Consider the following 21,180-nt stretch of genomic DNA (forward strand, 5'->3'; position numbering starts at 1 on the left):
TTAAAAGACATGTTCCTCCAGCACTGCAGCACCACTGCAAAGTCTGGGAGCTGTGGCCAACCTACTTCCTCTTTTAAGCATGTGCACACACTAATTTTAACACTGGCATAAAAAAAACCTGCATACAGCAGACTAAGCTGAACCAGAACTAAAGACCACCTTTTGCTCAGCAAGGGGATCAAAACAAACCAGTCAAATATAAAGTAGGAAACAAAGAGAACTGTTAACTTGGCAGACTTGACTGCTTATTCTAAAGTAAAACAAGCATTTAGAAGTTACAGCAAAACAGCAGATTTTTATCCCTTACCTCTCTGACTTCATGGAGTTGACCAGAACGCTGGCTCTTTGCCCTTCGAGCAGCTGCAGGTGATTTGTGATGTGTGATGGTTACAACAGTTGGCCCACTTTGATTCATAAGTTTCTGGCCACTAGGAGATGCAGAATTAACTGTCCCAGACGGCAGCAGAGATGAGCTTCTACTTCTCGAGGATGAAATGCTCTAGAACAAGCAATGGGATGTTGATATCTACAACCTTTACACAAGTAAATAATTTACAATTCAGGCTACAGATTTGGGCTTTCTTCACAATCCTAAATCTGGAGGTGTAACTGTGGTCAGGACTGATTTATTCCTTTTGAACCACCTGCATTGCTTAGCAGGGACCTTCTTGAAAACACTGTGGCTATCTCCTTTGTTTCTTGGATTGTCTGAAATTGGCTTTCACAAACTCTTACATGTTAACATGCTGCTAAGTTCTTACAACCATACTTTTTAGGAAAGATTAGAAAGGATTTTGCAGACAGAGTAATAACAATGGCAACACAAACACTTTTTATGAAGCCATTGACCTATAATTCACCAAATTGGTATGAACAGCAAGGAAGAAAAAAAAAATTAATGATTTAACCTGATGAACTTCTGAAGCAGTGCAGTGCTTTTTCAACATTAGGGAAGCTGCAATTTTGGCAAAGCCAATCCACACACCAATTAAATGTTAACATTTAAAACAAAACATGGCTTAAACAGTCAACACATTCTGGAGTAAGCTTGGGATAAACCCTAAATACAAAGAAGGCCAGAAATAAATCTCCAACAGTATATGCAGTGTGAATACTCTTAACATGCAACCTGTAAAATCAGTCTGCACATACAACAACTTTGTCTGTTCTTATCTGTTTGTCAGTGTTGCCACCTTTGTTTGTTTTCTGCAGCCCTCAAACCCATGTTTCCCTGGAGGTCTTTAGAGCAGCTGTTCTCAGTCAAGCTCAGGTGTGCACTAGAGCACCATGCAACATCATATATAAAAAAAAGTGTAATAGATTTAAAAAAAAAAAGCTTTTCCCTTCTATTTTAACTGTTGGTTGCACCTGTAAGGTTAAAACTGAAACAGAATCTTACCTCATGAAACACAAATCACTTCAGAAAGTGACATTTAGTAGCACTTTAAGATGAGGTAAATATACAACCCTGTGGGTGAAATACTATTTCACCCCTCCTACAAACCCTGCACAAGTAATGATGGCAGCCTTCAACATTGCCAAGACCATCAACATGGGATTGAGTCTGCTGGCAAGTGCACAAAAATTTTACCTGGAGACAATCTCTCTCCTTACCCCTTACAGGTCAAGCTTTGCAATTCTGTAGTAATTTCATTAGAAGACGTTAAATTCAAAGTGGACAGGTTCCAACTAGCAGTGGAATTAAAGTCAGGCATCATATTATCGCTACCCTGACTGTAAATGACAAGGCAGATTATCTGGCACTGCCAAGAAGGAAGAGTGAAATAAGTTACATGATCCCTCTGCCACCCCCACACGAAACTAGACTTCAGACTTTTTGAGGCATTTGAAGGTTCTAAAAAATGTGTTATCACATTCCCAGCACGCAACAAGCTGCTACACTCATAGAAATAAGCATTATTCCAGTGGTCTTGACATATTTACAAACACTTCCAAGAATGATGGTCTGACTCTGTTTTTGCAACCAATATATTCTTTGCTATCATGACTAATAAGATTCTAATAATAAGTATCTGTAGAATCAAACATTCAAAAACTATCCACCCTGGCTGATAATTCACAATTGCATTAAAACTGGATTTGACTCTAAGGCAAAAAAAAACTCAAACCACAGGGGCTAGAATTTGTCAGACGTGCACAGAAGGTTGCCAGGTTTTTAACTCATCTTCCATTTGAAAAAGCATTGCTTAAACATAACTACAACTAAAACCTGAGCCAGAGGAAAGGTATTTGGGAGAAGGAAGTGGATGAGGGAAACTGAGTGACATTTAATTTCCTTTTTTAAATAGAATTTTCACAGAAAAAGGTTGTCCCTAGTATATAATAGCAGAACATACTTACTGATATTTCTTTTTTAAATTGACTAGCATCAGAAAACTTGTAAACTAAATTTAGGGTGCAGAGGAAGAGCAAGATAAGTTCACTTTTTTTCAGCATAAAATCAACTTATCTACCATTTGAATGAGTTATTTTGATTTTAGAATGAAATCTGCTGAGAATCACTGACATTCTAGTATCATACAATCATGATATTAAAAATATACGACCGCTACCTTCATATAACTAAACTGATCCTAAAACTCAGATAAACAGCAGCAATGTTTCCCTCACTACAAGAAGGACATTGAGGTGTTCGAGCTTGTCCAGAGAAGGGCAACGAATCTGGTGAGGGGTCAGGAGCACAAGTCTTATGAGGAGCGGCTGAGAGAACTGGGGTTGTTTAGTCTGGAGAAGAGGAGGCTGAGGGGAGACCTTATCGCTCTATACAACTACCTGAAAGGGGGTTGTGGTGAGGTGGGTGTTGGTCTCTTCTCCCAAGTAACTAGCGATAGGACGAGAGGAAATGGCCTCAAGTTGTGCCAGGGGAGGTTTAGATTGGATATTAGGAAAGATTTCTTTCCTGCGAGTGTGGTCAGGCATTGGAACAGGCTGCCCAGGGAGGTGGTGGAGTCGCCATCTCTGGAAGTGTTCAAAAAACGCGTGGACGTGGCGCTTCAGGACATGGTTTATTGGGCATGGTGGTGTTGAGTTGATGGTTGGACTTGATGATCTTAAAGTTCTTTTTCAACCTTAATGATTCTGTGATTCTGTGATGTAAAACAGTGAGTTTAGCCATTAGTTTTGTTTGAAAGAAAACAACATTCTATGAGAAGTGAACTTCTATTATGTTTTGAGTTTCGGGGCGGAGTGGGAGACGTTATAGATCTGAAAATAACATTAAGTGACATAAAACAAATATGGAAAAATCCATGCACTGTTTCTGTTTAAATACAGAATCAGGAAGGAATTCTAGGAGAGAGTTAGCTTTCAGAAAAAATAGTTGACACAATAATCTCATTTAACCTGCACACTTTGATAGATATGGTTATAAACTGAAATGCATGTATATCATAAGTTAATATCTGTATCATTGACAATATTTAGCAATTCAATGCTATTTTTCCTCAAGACAGCATTTCAAACTGCAGCTGACCCGTAGATCACAACAGACACCTTGACTGCAGCTCACACCTCACATTTTCTCTCATCATATCACCTAACACAATATGCCTTTCACCAAACTCCACTCATGCTTGGGAGTCATAAATTTGATAGTGAACTATTAGTATAAAAGCTGTTAGCTAGCTGCAGATTTTTTAATTTCCTTTGTATTACAAATAAGTCATGAAGACATTTCCAAAAACAGGTATGCCCATCATTTTAGGAGTCTCTTAATCCAGATTAGATTTTTTTCCTGCAAGATTTGCTCTAGTTCATATCACAACTCACTGGGCTACATCAACTACACTCCTAAACTGTGACTTGAGGCAGAATAAACAGTCTGTGTGACCACAGTGCATTTAAGATGGCTTTTCATTAAGGTTTGCAAAGGCATGTGGCAGCTCACAGCAGCTGTTGGTGGTGGACAGTCATTCAGGACATGAAGCTTGGGAATCTGTGGAGCAGGAGAGAAAAATCAGGAAGAACTGCCCATCTATAGCTTCAGTAGCAGTTGGTGCTCAGAAAGGCTGTCCTGCTACAGGGACACTAAGTAACCCCAAATCTCTACATAAAGAGGTTCACAGCCTAGCAAGGGCTGCCCATATCACACTGCCTGGGGTGCCTGACATTCAGCTGCATGCCTTGCCCTCCAATAATGCTATGTGATCTCTAGGGCGAGTTAATCTCTGCTGGTGAGCCTCTCCTGTAGTCTTTTCCTTCCCCTCTCAGTACAAGATAGTTATCAGTCCTATGCAGCTCACTGAGTCAGGAAGACTGGCAATCCTGAAGTAGCACATACAGCCACAGTCTGTGCCAGTATCAGAGCCAAATACTTTGGTTTCAACAGCTCCTACAGGCCTATAAGCAAGTTTTCCTCACCTCTTTGTTTTCTATCTCTTTATACCGTTCATCTACCTAATGACCCAACACTTCCAGAAAACTCCACGAGCCCACAACACAAATCCTCTAGCATTGAATTTGAGATTAATGTTTAGAAGATGTCTGCAATATATAAACCCTAAATGAGTCAGCACCAGGACCGCTGGCTACCCTAGGCAAGACCCCATTATAAATGTAAAAAATTCCAACTTACAAGTTGCAAAAACAGTCACACACAAAACACGGGTGAACGTCTGCAGGAGGCAGTTTCTACAACCACTCAAAACCATTTTAAATTAGGGCTCCACTCCTCAATGCCACAAAGAGCAGCAGCAGAGCACTGTGCCTGTTCCGGCCAAGGAGATGGAAGCAGCAGCTGATTTATTCTGGCAGCTTCTTCCCACCACTGCCAGATAGAGGCCTCTCCAGGAACTACACACTCAGCCCCTTATGCACTTTTGAATTTTACAACACATTGTCAACACCTATGTCCCAGCCAAATACTTGACTTCTCTTTTGCAGAACTTCAGATTAAGCAGTGGGAATGACAAGCACCTTTTGCATTGATACACAGCTGTGCAAAAATCAAAGTCTTCCAATTTTGTTAAAATGTTAAAACCTATGTGATGTTTTCCATAGCTAAAAGCACTCTAATTACATATCATATTACAACAGTCATTAAAGCCACTCTTACATGAAATCAAAGCAGTAATAGTAACTGATGGATCTTTATTCCTAATCCCCTGCTCTTCCCCCTAGTGCTGCTGCTATGACTGATCAGCCCAGCTAACTATTATCATATCTCCTTTTCTTTGGTCCTACTGCTTTCTGGTTTGCAAATAAATAAATAAAAAGATAGTGAAAAGTCTGATGAAAGGAAGCCATAAGCTCTTCACAAATTAGTAATGTATGGTGCTGATGAGTCAAGAAATCCACAGGCTGAAGCACTCCAAAAGGATTACAAATATTCTTTCCTGAGGCTACACTTTACCATTGCTCCAACAATTTGCCTGCTAATAAAATGAAACTAGTAAAAGAATAATAAAGCAGCTAATAAAAGATTAATTTGTAACTTGTGTTCATCTTGGGTTTATGACCTAAAGCGAGCTAAAGTACACTCAGCTAACATAGATTTGGGTTAAGATTTTTATTTTAGTAGACTGTCCATCTCCAAGATAAAAAAGCAGTATAATGAATGCTTCCATTTGGACATTAAAAATCCTAACAATTAAAATAATGTAATTGTAGAACACTAAGTTCCAACTACACCAATCTTTTCATGACTCATTCTCCCTGGAGATTGCCCTTTCTGCTCACAAAGAAGCTGGAGTGTTTTTCACCATTTACGAGAAGCAGTTTTGTTTATTTTGGAAAGTAAATGCAATGTTCCACAGATCAATAAACTAATTTCTGAAGTGAATTGTCATATCTGTTTATGGCTGCTAATCATCATTTTCACAGGCACCGTGCCACAGATGTTTTTTACAGAATAATAAATACTGAAATGACATTCCTTTACTCCTCTGCGTATACATAGCACAGAACCAATCCCTGCATGTGGCTCTAGAGCAATGAGAAGTCACAAGCTATCAGAAAGTAATTACAATTTTGAGACACCACCATTCAGTATTTTAATTCTCATCTTCTTTTCCACTGCATCCTAAGTAAACAAACACTTGAAAAAGAAAAATATGGACAGAGATCTGTTTCATTTACATTATGATCATTCACAAATATTAAAATGCAAATGAACGAATCTACATAACATCCAAACTTCAGCATTGCAAAGGGACCAGCTTGTGATATGCTTTGCACATTTGTGTAAAGCACCATCTATGGCACTAACTTTTCTGAGAGAATATTACAGTGCTTCACCATCTTCAGCAACGCAATACATGTGTCTGCTTTTAAGCAAAAGACTATGATAACTATTCCTTCATAAAATCTTTTCTTTGTCAAGAATCATTTGAGCAAGCTCATGTTCAGTCCTAAACAGAATTTTTTTCCATTTCTGTAGAAAGATTTTTGAAAGCAGGGAGCTGTGAGCAACTCTTATCTTCATGCAGCTTCCAAAGGAAGGAAAAAAGGTGTCAAACACACACATATCTACAGCCAAACACTGCTTCCTTCACAGCCTCACCATTGTAAGGATTTCCAAAGCATGTTTTAATTAGAAGCTCCATTCTTTAGTTGAATTCTATAGGTCAGGGACGAGAGGAGGAAGCAGACAAACATACCAGAGGAGGCAAGAGTGAACTTGCTCAAAAGGAAAAGAGGGTTGATGTGCATAAAAGAATCAAAACAACACTCAAAGACTTGAAACTTTCACTAATCCGGCTTTATGGAAACAGTTATCATGCAGATGTTAAAAATACCCAGTGAATAATCCATCTAGAAATTTAAAGCTATCTCTGTGGTCATTCATTAGTAAGGCAAGAAGAAACCTGATAAAACTGAAGAAGGGCCACTACAGGTCTATGATAGCCATTCTTCCAGCTGTGGAGAAAAATTACACATCTGCTTCATGATTTGTCAAAAGTGTTGACCTCAAACTTTCAGGCATTACTACAGATGCTGTTTCCCATTACAGCTGAACTGCTACGGCAGTTGCCACTCAAAGGGGCAGGCTTGGTCTTTTTTCTCCACCATCTTTCCACTCTGGCTCTGAGGCCCATTTGACCTCATGGACAGCCACTCCAGGGAGTTAAACCAGAAAAGAAACAGAGACGTAGACATACATACAGAATTTTCTGAAGATTTAGCTCTCCAAATTGCCTTTCCAAAGGGCTGGATGATGGTTATAACTGGCACCAGGAACACTTCTTGAGGGGAAAGAGAGCAGGACAGTCCGTCACAGAGGCATGCAGTCATCAGGTTGGCTCAGTTTTAAGTATGAAGCCTCAGACTAAACCATAGAAAGATTAGGTTTTGGCCAGATTCATTTCAGCCATCCTCCACCCAGGAGGAAGAAGAGAACAGGCCTTTACCACCAGGGGCTGCTGGAAGCAGAGTCCAGCTTCCCCTACATCAGTGCCCATCTGACTCCTCAGTGAGCTGGTCAGGTAACCAAGTCATTTTTAGCAGAGTGCAGGTTTTTCTGTTTCTGATGCCCAAGCTAGCACAGGACCACAAATAGAACAAAGCCCACACAGAGGGTGGCAGCAGAAAGACGGGAATTGGACTGCCATTTGCAGATGCAGGGAATCAGCAGACCACTTCAGCTGAAACATGGAACCACACCATCCAATTTTTAGCAGCCTGCTTGTGCAGCTCCAAACCAGAAGCTTAACAAGGGGGGTCTACCTCCTTATTCTAGCACAAACCTAAGCTGAAAGTTACCATCTGAGCACAACTTAAGGCAGAAGCTACTTCACAAGATAAAGTTTTCTGTTGCCTGACACATTCCTGATACGCACTGAGAAATACAACAGTTATATGCCAATCCAGCAACTGACACACATGTTGGAATTAAGAGCTGGTATAAAAACCCCATGTGTTTGTTTTTAGTAGTGCTTTTACAGCCACCATCATTAAACAGTCAAGAAAAAAGGGGTATGAAACAGAAGAACTAACAAGCTTGTGACAATTTATGGATATAAAATTATTCTTGGAAGTTACCACAAAAATTATGCATAAGACTACTTCTTCTTGGAAGCATTTTATATCACTGAATTTGAATTTGACTAATGTTTTAACTAAAACTTGTACAATAATATTAACTTAGAATAGTCTAAAAAAAAAGCAATCCTATCCAGACATAGAAAACTTCTTCCAATACAGTGTGATTTGGCACTCCGTGGAGGTTGAGCAATCTGTAATTAAGCTAAATGAGACTTGTATGGGAATACCAAGAACATTAAGACTGTCTTACAGCATGGGAATTATTTACCAGAGAACATTATCCTTTTACTGCTTTTTTATCATTAAGATGTAAAATTTAATTAAAACAAAGTGACAGACTTAGCTTGTGTTACACCCACTTGTTAGCTGTATAGCTCACCTTTGAACCATTCATTAGGATGCAACTAAATTTAGTCATTAGTACACAACCTTTTTTTTTTTCTAATCTTTTTTTTTTTTTTATCACTTCTCTGCTTAATTTCTTCAACCACTCCGGTCCACAACTGAAGCTTTAAAGACAGCAAGGACAGCAAGTCATACAGTAGCATTTTGAAGCAGGGAGAGAAAGAAAAGAGAAAGAGAAAGAGAAAGAAAGAAAACCAGTGCTGATCTGGACCTAGTGCATGAAGAAGAAATGCTCGCCTATGAATATTTCACAGAAATAGTTTCACAGCTTCAGCTTTGAAAAACATTCTCCAAATTCTCATGTTTTCCTATGAATCTCCTTCCAATAATACCTAGTCACAATTTCAAAAACATGTTCTCTCTCCACTATGAAAGACCTGTAGTTAAGAGTTGCTCCACTGGTATTCTTGGGAACCTTCCCACTGCTTCCCTGGTTATCCCATCATTTTTCCTCAGTTAACCTATATCTCACTTACATAGGATAAAACATACCCCTCACTGCATATTTTACACTTCATATCCCACCTCCTTCTCAAGTGTATGACTCCTGAAAATTAGCTAGAAATTTCTGCCTCTCATTCTTCCTGTGAAGAACATGAGTTTAAGCTGTAGAAGAAGCTGGGAAGCAAACACTCAGTCTCCAACTTTGCAGATGAGGAAACATGCCTGTTCCCAACAAAGACAGAGCTTGGATACAGTTCAAACTCCAGAAGCTTAAAACACAAGTATCTATCTGCCTGTTCGTGACAGACAATTTGTGGTTATCACTTACTACAGCCCTCAAAGTATGAGGAGAGGGGGGAAGAGAGAGATCCAGCCCTGCTGACAGTACATGAGCCAGCAATGTGCGCTCATAGCCCAGAAGGCCAACCATATCCTGCATCCAAAGAAGTGTGGCCAGCAGGTTGAGGGAGGTGATTCTCCCCTCTACTCTGTTATGGTGAGACCCCACTCGGGAGTACTGCATCCAGCTCTGGAGCCCTCAGCACAGCAAAGACATGGACCTGCTGCAGAGGGTCCAGAGGGGGGCCACAAAAATGATCAGAGGGATGGAGCACCTCTCCTATGAGGACAGGCTGAGAGAGTTGGGGTTGTTCAGCCTGGAGAAGAGAAGGCTCCAGGGAGACCTTACTGCGGCCTTCCAGTACTTAAAGGGGGCTTAGAAGAAAGATGGGGACGGACTTTTTCGCAGGGCCTGTAGCCATAGGACAAGGGGTAATGGTTTTAAACTAAAAGAGGGCAGATTTTGACTAGATCCAAGGAAGAAATTTTTCACAGTGAGGGTGGTGAAACACTGGCACAGGTTGCCCAGGGAGGTGGTAGATGCCCCATCCCTGGAAACATTCAAGGTCAGGTTGCTCAGGGCTCTGAGCAACATGATCTAGTTGAAGATCTCCCTGCTCAATGCAGGGGGGTTGGACTAGGTGATCTTAAAAGGTCCCTTGTAACCCAAAGATTCTATGATTCTATGACAGTCCTATCAATGGTAGGGCTATTTTAACAAATTCCAAAAGTACAGATTTTTGTCAAGTCGTCAATTATGCAAAAGGAAGTCAAACATGTACCCTTCCCTGTGTCATTACAGTCCTTCCTACGTAATTCCAGTCCCTAAACCCAACACAAAAGAAACAGTAAGATGGCTAAAATCGCAGCATGCTATTTTATGTATATTTAAAATACTTTAAATAGCATGTTTCCACTCTCATACTAATAATTATTATATTAAAGTACCTTCATCCACAAGAGAAAAAAACAAAGTCACAAAGAAATGCAGCAGTTCTTGCTTCCCTTATCTCCTATGTTTTTCAAGTAAGCAACTTTGAGGAAAAGAAAAAAAGAAGTTATAGAAATGCATTTTTCTCTAGTTTCTGGAATCTCTCTGAAGCATCACTCCCTTGTAAGCAATATCTGATCTCCAAAGTCTAATCATTGTAGCATTGAAGCTTTTGATCACTTGCTTTTATAGAGAAAAGCAGAAAGAAGCTTTAAAACTTACTTGTATGTGAAATCCAAGTTAGCACTATATGAAATTCTAAAGTCAGGGAATATCTGCCTCTCAGATAATACTCTAACCCTGAGAAGATAGGAAGGGAAAAAGAAAATATTATATTGAAAAACAAGAGATAAATCTTGTCAAAAGAAAAGTTCCTAGGAATAGGTTAAGCATGACATTGCTTCAAGTACAGTATACTTCTGGAGTAAAAAGCAGAGTCATCAGTGGTCTACCTGAAGCACATAAATTCCCAATATTTTATTTTCTTGACTGTTAAGCCTAAAAATACAGAATATATAAGTTCTGTATTTGCTCTGTGGCTTACAAAACTGGAGAATTAAGAGTGCTTCACTAGCGAACATGTGAAGTGAAAAGTGACCTAGTCTGATTTTAGACGTAGACTTGTAATACAGAACTAAGAAATGTATTTTAGTTTTCTTCAGCATTTCTGGTTTATACTAAATGGATCCAAGCTAATTAAAATGTATGGCTAGCTGTAGCAACCAAAATGCATCTATACTCCAACATCCTATGCCAAATTTCTGTAACTGATCAGTCTTCCAAGAAAAATGCAAGAACACACCACACCCCCACACACACTGTTTGAAATAATCTTTCATTTCATTCCTCAGTTATGTACGCCCACCACCCCTCAGTCAAGGAAATCCTTTGATTTTCTTGCATGATGAGCCTAGGAACCAGAAGAAAGCCACAGCAGTGGTAAGTCACTAAGCAAGAATACAAGAACAAGTCTAGAGAGATGCTCCCCATCCTAAGCCCTTCCTGTTTCTAAAAGTTGCACGTTACATCTTCCGGGACAGACACTATCTTTGTATTTAATAGCCTTCTGCTCACTTAGTCAAGACTTTCTAATAACATTTGCCTTTCAAATACACACTTTTGGCATCCAAAGCATTCCAGTTTTCATTTATCTCCTTTTATTTTGAACCTATTTTCAACTCATTTTCTTTGAGGCTCCTCCATGCAGATATTAACAGCTAGCAAATATTTCCTATTCAGCCACTTCAGAGCTCTTATTAACACTACACTTCCCTCATTTGCCCCTTCCCTTCCCATCATCAGAAAAAAAAGACTCCAGTGTAGTCAAGTTTCACCATACAGAGTTCATTCTGTACAAAAGAATAACCGAAGTGATGAAAAGTACTTTCCCCAACTCTAAAGTTTCCATTTCAGAAATGGAAGGGGACTGATAAAAATATTCAAGGTAAGTACTTGACAGAGTTAGAGCAGTCTAAGTATTTTCCCTTTTGTTCTCTGCTCATGATTCCTGAAATTCTATTTGCTTTTTTTGGACCACTACTAATTGATGGACATTTTCGCTGTTAGAACACCAAGATTTTTCTCTTGACATACTAATTAATTCAGAGCCTATTGAAATAAGTAAATACTACTCCTGCAGGAGCTCAACATGGAGAAGTATGTAAAAATCTGAACATAAATTATTACTAAGTGCAACAGCTTTTAACCTATGGAGGAAAAATGATCCAAACTTACACAAAGATCAGCTTCAATTCAATTACTGCCACTCTGGAATAAGGTTTTGATACCAAAATAGACACCTCTACGGAATTATTTCTCATGAGCAGGCAAAAGGAGAAAAACTAATCCAGTATTAAGAAACATTAGCAAACAAATAAAGAGCAGAAGTGTAAGAATCAATTTTCCATTGCACAAGTCTCTGATCTCATACACACTGAACAACAGTTGTATTACCTTGTCACAATACATTGTGGATACTAAACATTTAAATGGGTTCAAGAAGTGACTAGAAAACTTACTGAGCAACAATTCATTGATGGCAATTGAGTATAAAAAGTTACCACCTGTATCTAGCACAGGAAATCCAAGCTGCAAATCAACAGCAACTGTAAGAGTATTCTGACCAAGTAGAGTTGCATCTTTCTGAACAGTACTGGGTCATAGCTATATAAAAACCATATTTAGTTATCATACATAAGAATTGAAAGAGTACCAAAACTTTGAAATTATTCTCCTTCAAAAAGGGGTTTAATTATACCGTAATTGCTTGCTGACAAGTCCACATCACTCAAAAAAAAGTTGATTTTATTTTACGTCACACATTTCAGTGAATGTCAGTCTCCTCAAAATACCATCCATCTTTTCAAAGTCCAACTCTCAAAGATACTCAGCATCATGACGTCGACTGCAGTTAACATAAGATTGATCAAGATTGCCCAATTGACATATGTCTGTTCCAGTTAGTGAGGACTGAGACCTTGCTGCTTTTATTCATAAATCTCTAAACATCAACCAACTAACTACAGCAGCCAGTCTATCATCCAGATAATGCTACTTTTCACCTACAGCACTTAAAACATAATAGTTACTTCTCCCTTTTAATTATTTACCTTAGAATTACCTTCCTTGTGATGTTTGGCACAGGATCGAAGCTGAGTTATCCAATATTGTTTCTCCTTTGCATCAGCAGCTAGAACAGAAACACGAAAATGCAGTCACACATAAACCGATATTGTTTTTTGCATAAGAGAAGGTTATGGGGGAGACATCTGTTTATTCATTAGGATGCACTACAAATTCTAATTTATGCTACTTAAATAAGTATGTGTAACTTCTTCAGTACAACACATCTAAACCTCAACTTAAGATGCTGTGGCCAGTTGGAAGAGATAAGCTTATGAGTTTTCTTCATGGATAGCTCCTCCAAGTGTTATTAAAAGCAGAATAACCTCAACATGCCTTTTTTTTTTTTTTTATTTTTAATCCACTTTTGTTTTACTTGTCTCTCTTTGTGAAGAACAAGGGTCACAACATAGCATTTAAATCAGTAAAACCTCTACACTCAGCCTGTCAATCAGCTACCAGAAAAGCTTGTACTTAAGTACTTCTGTTTTAAAGTACTTCAGCTAAATCTCTCTCTAAACCTATGTGTCATTCGTAGGCAACTTAAAGACACAAGAATGAAAATCACCATTTCCCCCCTACATCTTTAAAAGGCAGTTTTGAAATTCATTGAAAAGATTGTCTGCAGTCTACATCAGGTGATTCCTGTGTAATATTAATAAGTATATTTCGCAGACAGGTTTGGTTTGGTTTTGGTTTGGGGGGCGGTGGGTGGTTTTTTTTTTTTTAAATAAGCCACTACTACAGTAATCCTAATTAAGAATACCAATACAGAGTGGATAATTTCAGTAAGTATTTTCTCTTACTTCCTCTGCTATTAAGTATCTCAATGGTTATTGACTCGGCACAAAAATTATTTACTGATTTGAATAAAATTCATAGATCTCATTAAATTAAAAGCAGCATATTGTAAGTATTTGATAATTTCAAGTGACTGGCAAACCATAATAATGAAACTACAAGTGTTCACTATTTTTAGCTGTGCATGTTCCTAAACATTTTAACAGAAACTCTCCCTGGTTGTTCTTGTGTTTCAGTTCCACACATAAAACAGCAACACACTGTAGCACGAGGCAGTCCTAGATACTCTGTCCTGCTAGCCAGCTGATAAACTGTGGTCAGAATAAAACTAACACAATTTTAAACTTTTGTTACACTACTTTTCTTAATATCAGTTTCTTTTCTGATAAACTAGTTTGATAGGAAAGTATCCAGATTAAATCAACCATAGTGAAAATACCTTAGAATCAGAATACTGCCTTTTTTTTAATTATTCACAATTAACTCTTCCATGCCCTATATTGTCTTTCTTACATTTGGGAGCAAGGGAAGGAAAATTTTTACGTTAAAGGTGCATTCAATTATTCCAAGACTAACAAGAACAGAGTATCTTAACAGTCTTCCACTGGTGTTTTTCCCTTCTCTGACCCATCAGCAGATTAAGTACTGCACATTACCTGCAGGATGGTGCCAGGGAAGAACAATAGTAGAAATTAAATGCTATGCTGTGGACACCAATGAAAGCAGCTTTTTCTTCCTTCAGAAACAAACAATATATACTGCACAATCAAAATGGCATAACAGCTTACAGAAGGCATCTTGAGTTATCTTCCAGCCCTGGAAGTCTATATATTGCAAATCCACACGTATTTAACTCCAGATTACTGTTCACTGTGTTTTATAATACAGCATGCAACAATACAGCTGTATAACCACTACTTTCTGACAGTATAGGGAAGTAAAAGAGAAATGAGAGAAGGCAGAAGAGGCGCAGACGAAGGAATGGGAGAGAAGAACAACTCAGCTGGCACTTCAAGCAGCACTGTACCTCTCAACTTATACATCTCTCCACTAGCAGAGTAGACCACCAACATGTGTGGCACTTCATCACTGGGTGATATTATAGCTCCAGCTAAAGACAAGGTTCCTCGTGGCTTCTGGTTTTTACTTTGTTCATTCACAAAATACTGCAGAATTCCCGTCTCAAAATCCAGCACAAAGTACCTGTTCAAAGAAATTGCAATCATATAGTATTTCTGTTTAAGAGTTTTTCACACATTTACTCAAAGAAGAGCACAAATCGATCTTAAATCAAGATCATAAACAAATGAGGTTAAAGTAATTCTTGTAATAACCTAATTTTGTAAGCTACTGTTATTTTGATCATTAGGTTTGGTTTTTTAAGGGCATGTGTGAGCTATTATTTTACTGTTTCTTTCAGATTAATGGTGAGGTTCACATACAAGACATAAAAGCAAGGAACGGAGTTTTTAATTGAAGACGTTCCACTAAAGAAGTATGAGACTGCTTCTTTTGGGGTTTTTGGCCCTTCTCCTTTGTTTTCCATTTACAACCTTGAAAGACATGCTAATTCCCCACAACTAGTCTTTTGAAAAAGTAACACTGTTTTTGCAGAGGGATGAGCACAATTAAAGATATTTTTTTAATCTTTGTGGTAGTATTTCTCATACAGATGTTGAGTGTAATTCTGAAAACTGACCAAGGGAATTGAACATTCAGTTCCAAATAAATACGAGGTAGGAAGTATGAACACTCACATATAAGAAAACGATTAGGAGGAGAGAGAAGTAAAGCCTAAATTCTGTTTGGTAATTCTGTTAACAAATTCTAACACGTAAAAAACATTTCTACTGCTGATCGTATATTTAGGATCAAGTAATACTCAGCCAGTGAAAATCCAGTAACCCCAAAGATTTAAAAAAAAAAAAATTTTTTTTTGAGGAAAAAAGAGGAAAGGAAGCATAGATGGGTGGAGAGGAAAGGAAGAGTGAGAATAGTAATTCTGCCTGAAAGCTTTTCCAGGACTTTATTTTCATGTGTAAGTGACACAACTGACGGACTAAAGAAATAAATCATAAATGGAAGGTACTGAGTTTGACAATGATCTAATTCCTAAGTTGGTTATTCTTGGATTGTTTTTGCAGGATTCTGAGGAAAGCCTCAGGAAGTTGAAACAGAGAAGGAAAATGTTATATATAATAAAACCAGAATACATTTAGAAATAAATGGATTCAAAATAAATCAAAGTTCTTATTCATATTTAAACTTACTAAGCCAAATAACATTTCTTGTTTGTAGGATGCTAAAATTTTGCTTCAGTATAGCTCTATGGGAATGGGAAGGGGCAATGGGCTCTTCTCACTAAAGACAACACAACCTTCCCTACCCTACTTCAGTCTTCATTCACTCAGTTTTGATGAACTCAAGCTATTCCACAGTAAACCAACTGCTAGGACTGCGAGATCATACAAACAAAAATAAATTCATTGCCTTGTCCAAGTGCACTAAATGAAAGTGAAGATGTTTCGAACTTAGTGCGTCAGTCTCAACTGAATTCCTCCCTGCAATAAACCTATCTTTCACAAGAGCACAGATCTTAAATCCCATATTCCTGGGGAAATCATGTATGCTATTACACAAAACAACTATTTAACACTAACTCCTTGCCAAGAGAAGACAGCAACTTCTTGGCTCACATGAAGGACAGTTTGCTATGACTCGCAACAGGCTAGAGTGAAGATGACACAAATGCAGGTTACCCTTTTAGTTTCCACCGAAAAAAACCAGCCTTAACAATATGGCTAATACCATTAACATGGGCATTTGGAATGCACATTATTTCCTATTGTTCCTCTAGACAGGATTAGTATAGGTCATATGTATTCATGTACAGTATTTCAGACTTCTGTAGCTTTGTATAGTCCAAATTTGCTCAAGTTACTACTCTGTTCTGAAAGCAGCATTTTGTCTTAGCCTTTCCCATCATAGAGTATTTCCAGGATTGTCTTCACAGCCTGTTGAGGTTCTTGCTAGACCAGCAAAGCACTCCCAGAATGACTGTAAGCTCCATAAAGACGTGCTCTGCATTGCCATAAAGCTACCCCAGGGACAGAAACCAGCCATTTGAGTACAGAATACACCTTTACCAGCATAATGACACCAGAGAGCAGCAACTTCTGCAAATCCACATATGCAGAGACAGCATCCTTCCACATCCTTGTCATCACAGCTACAGCAGTGGTGTTAACTTGACCTTCTAACCAACCATGATCTATTTCACATATAGTGGCAGAAAAACCGCATATTATCATTGGCCTTGTACCTTCAGTTTTCAGTACTTGTGATGATGTCTTAGCTGCCTATAAAGGCATGCAACATGTTTTCAGTACAACTCAAGCAGTAATCTTAAGAAAGAAAAAAAAAGTTCCAAAGTCACAGGAAAGCTATTTTGTTGACAGAAACAACTTTTGTTGGGCAGTTAGGACTTAGTTTCTGTAGCTAGTTCTCTTTTCTCTTGCCACATTTGAAGTTGGCAAACGTAGAAACTGTTTCATCTGGGACAACAAAGAAGGCTGCATACTTGAAGTGGGTAATGTGAAGGCTTGCAAGAACTTTTCAGAGTCATCCTGACCATGACACCGTTGATATCACACAGAACCATGTATGCTTTTCAAGAGTTGAGGTTTGATACACAACACCCCTCTTCAGCTCTCACACTGCAGTATCATAGGAAAAGATGGACAGGAGTAAACTGCATTATAGTCTCACAAGAGAAGCAGGAGGATAATGCACTTTGAAAACTGCTAAAAGGATAGGAAAAGCCGGGAGAAGGAATAAGGAATTAAATGTCAAATCAAGCAGTGCAAGACTTCGGGTGGGGTGGAACAGAAAGCGATAGAAGAAACAGAAGCAGCTTTCAAAAACACTTTCTTGCATCACAGACCAAGTGATGACCAGGTTCAGACTGTCACAAAAACACAGAAGAAATGGAGACCGGATTCATTAGCTGAGGATGGAAAAGCATTTTATATATATATATATATATATATATAAAGCAGAACAGAAGTAAGAGAATGGTACGTGTCCCATTTTAGATGCCCCATGTAACTGTATCAAAAGGACAGGGGTACCTTTTAACTGTTAATTTTTAACAAAAGTCATTTGTTCTGCACACGAGGGAAATAACAGCACTAACCTCTCTACAGCTGATTAATCTTGGACCCTACCCTGTATGTCTCTACTGGTCTTGCTCAGAGAGTACACATTTACCCATGATGTCGTATTTCTGTAATTAATTTACAGAATATTGATGAAAACTAAAATACTCTTTAGAGAACAGTTCAGGTAGGAGGTAGCAGAGTCAAGTTATGTCATACTAGACATACAATTAGTGCTATACAGAAATTATTAAATAACTGTTACTGACAGACACTTCCAAAAGACAGCTAAATTTTTCTCTTATTCCAAAATTGGACAAAATCATCATTTTGTTTGTTGGGGAGGGTTTAATTTTAAATTAATATTCATTAAAAGAGACCATCTACTGGTAAGCTAAAAAAACGACCACTTTTAACACATTTTAAGCAGTTTTAACTGCTTAAGCACTGTTCAAAGTAGACATGTAAAATTACAGGCAAGAAAAAGAAGGCCATTTCAAAAAAGAAAAGCCTTGGCCAGTGGATTTTTCACTTTAACTTAACTCAAACTCAAATCTGTTCACAGAACACAGACTTCCTGCTCCTCTGGCTCAGCCTCCCTCAAGCTCCTGGGATTCACTGGGATACTCCCCTCTGCCATTCCAACCAAATGCATTACCAACTGATATCAATTACAAGACAAAACATTCAGCCACACTCAGTGAACTCGAGTTTTACTGCTGCTCTATCAAGTTAAAAAAAAAAAAAAAAAAAGAAAACCAGCTCACACAACCAAAAGTCTGACACCACCAGACATTTTTTAAGTTACTCATGAGTTTGTCAATATGGCACGACGACACTTTATTTCTGTTTTACTTGCCATATTTCAAAATCAGCACGCTCTCAGAATAAATCCTAAGTCTTATAAATTCTGTAACTATCTGTTTTAATTAAACTCTTATCATATTTCATACCTATCCCCTTTATCCGTTCACCCTGACAGCCATTAAAAAAAAAGACAAGAAAAATCATCTTTCCTTCTCCTATCAAGACCAAAGGATTCGTGGAAAAAAGTTCCTCTGAGTCTATTAGAACAGAACCTATTAAGTTACATAAACCCTACAAGCACGTTAAACTCAGAAACTTTTGAAAAAAAAGTCAGAACAAGTATGACCTATTAGAAAGCTTCACTATGTTGCTTTCTGAATTCTTGGAGGGGAAGAGAGAGACTCAAACATTGTACCAATAAACTATTTCAACTGGATTTTACATTCACTGATATAAGCATTTATTATAACAATTATTATAATATGTTAATATTATAATATTGTAATAAAATATTATTCATTCCCCATTCAAGAAGAATTTAAGGAAAAGCAACTACTATGGTTTAAAAAGAGAGAAAATGCTGGTGGTATAGTAGATTAAAATGGTCTACCATCAGAGCTTGTCAACAGAGAACAGCTGCTATACAGGTCTTCCATGAGAAAATTTGACATTTCCAACACTACCCTAGTTTGAGGCAAAAAAAAAAAAAAAAAAAAAAAAAAAAAAAAAAAAAAAAAAAAAAAAAAAAAAAAAACAAAAACAAAAACAAAAACAAAACCAAAACCAAAAAAAACACACAAAAGTATCAGAAGCACGTGATACGGACATTTCCCATGTAATTTACTCACCTCACTGGATTTAAGAGTTTTCGTTTTCCCATTTCCAGTCAAATTAAGCATTTCTATATTCTCCAGTGGAAATGCATAGTTTAAAAAAAAAATCAAAACATTTTTAGGCATTTCAACATTCAATTGCACATCCATAACATGGTGCATTGCTCACTGAAGCTGTTACTTGGATGCAAGTCTGCAGTGCACTCTGCAGTGCACCCAAAGGTATGTTCCTAGCAGAAAAAACATCTCTTAAAATAATTCCCTTCTTTCTCCCCTTATTCTGAACACATCTCAGAAATCAACCATCTGAAAATAAGTTTTCACTACTTGTAATCCCAAGAAGTTTTCAAGGTAGGACTGCCAAATCTTTCCACTGTGTAATGTATTCCTAATGATTTGAATTCTCCCCACACCCTTCTTCCCCAGTTAAGTCAGTTTTTTGGACCAGATTTTGTACAACTTCCAGTTTGAAATCATAACGTGATGGAGGTTTTGCTATATAAGGGCTTTTGCAACTGGACAACTGCAATACCACTCAAATCTTCAGTTATAGACTCAATCTGCTAAAAAACTCACCTCTTCTGGAAAGCAGAATTGTATTAATTACTTGCTTGGGTTCATAAACTAGCCTACATGGGAATCTATGCTTCATAGTTGGACTGTGTCTAATCCCAGAGCTCATCTGTTTAAAACTGGTATGGATGCCCAAATACTGCACAGTAGCACAGACAAATTCTTCGACTAAAGACAAAACCTTCAATAATCTCCAAACAATAAAATGATTTTCATTATACGATGACCTAACACAGTATTTACTTCTGGATGGAGAGGCATGCTGGGTTTCTACAGCAGACTAACCTTGGTTTTGCTAGTTGGGAGATTTCGCTTTTTGGAGATTTTTTCCCAGTTACTTTCTCACTGATGGACAGAGGAGTTTCTCTTTCTAAACACAATTTTAGCTCTTCCACAGACACATTTTCTCCTATATCAGTCTCAAAATACATACTTTATGATCTACTTTTTATTTTGTTTTAATCATAAGAATACAAACTGTTCAGATAAAATACATTGATTTGAAACAGCACAAAGTCTTTGTCCTGATTTAAAACCCTGACAGGCAAGGTCACCTTTCCTACCATATTAGAAAAGTAACAATTCATGTATTTCTCCTTCTCACACTGCTGAATTTATTTTTCCAGACAATGTGACAAATACTGTGCTCCACTACACATTTCAACATCATCTTAGCTCAAGAACAGAAACAGATCACCAGCAGAAGAATTTCACTAGCTTCTCCCTCTACCGCTTTGTTCTCGACATTTCTGAGTTTCCAAACACATGTTTTCCTTTCACTCTATTCCAGTTTTCCTCCAGTCACTGCCAGGGTATGTTATTCAGTGATTTCATAATCCTCAAAAAGAGGACATTTTCAAGAACACAGAATCAAACTATTCTATAATTCTCTTCCCTTTTTTTTTTTTTTTTTTGATGTAGTTAAAAAAAAAGATAAGAATTATAGGATAGAAAGTAAATGACTATGTCAAAGAAAAGCAGAGTTTATGGTTCCAGTAACTGAACGAGATGTCACATAGAAATATTTCATTTTTAGGAAACTGTATCTTCTTAGGCCATCTTTTGGAAATGACATTTATGGAACTGCTTAATTCTTTTTTTTCCCCCTTCTACCTTGAGCCATAAGATTAATGGAATTATTCATGCCAATAAAGATAAAGCATGGCATACACATTTGACAGTCAAGGACTTTATTATTAAAAATCAT

At 37.7% G+C, this 21,180-nt stretch overlaps 1 protein-coding gene across 1 annotated transcript; it reads right to left on the bottom strand.

The window, feature by feature from the left end:
• Positions 1 to 307: 307 nt before the first annotated feature.
• LOC104620167 (oxysterol-binding protein-related protein 10-like) lies at positions 308 to 20,404 on the bottom strand (the record flags this gene model as incomplete). Its single annotated transcript, XM_010286299.1, has 4 exons — positions 20,259 to 20,404; positions 14,631 to 14,806; positions 12,790 to 12,869; positions 308 to 499 (listed from the first exon to the last, which is right to left on the bottom strand). Coding segments are annotated over exons 1-4 (594 nt in total), but the record flags the coding sequence as incomplete, so codon positions are not given.
• Positions 20,405 to 21,180: the final 776 nt, after the last annotated feature.

Source organism: Phaethon lepturus, unplaced genomic scaffold (genome assembly GCF_000687285.1).
Source record: "Phaethon lepturus isolate BGI_N335 unplaced genomic scaffold, ASM68728v1 scaffold7634, whole genome shotgun sequence".
Classification (NCBI taxonomy): Eukaryota; Metazoa; Chordata; class Aves; order Phaethontiformes; family Phaethontidae; genus Phaethon; species Phaethon lepturus.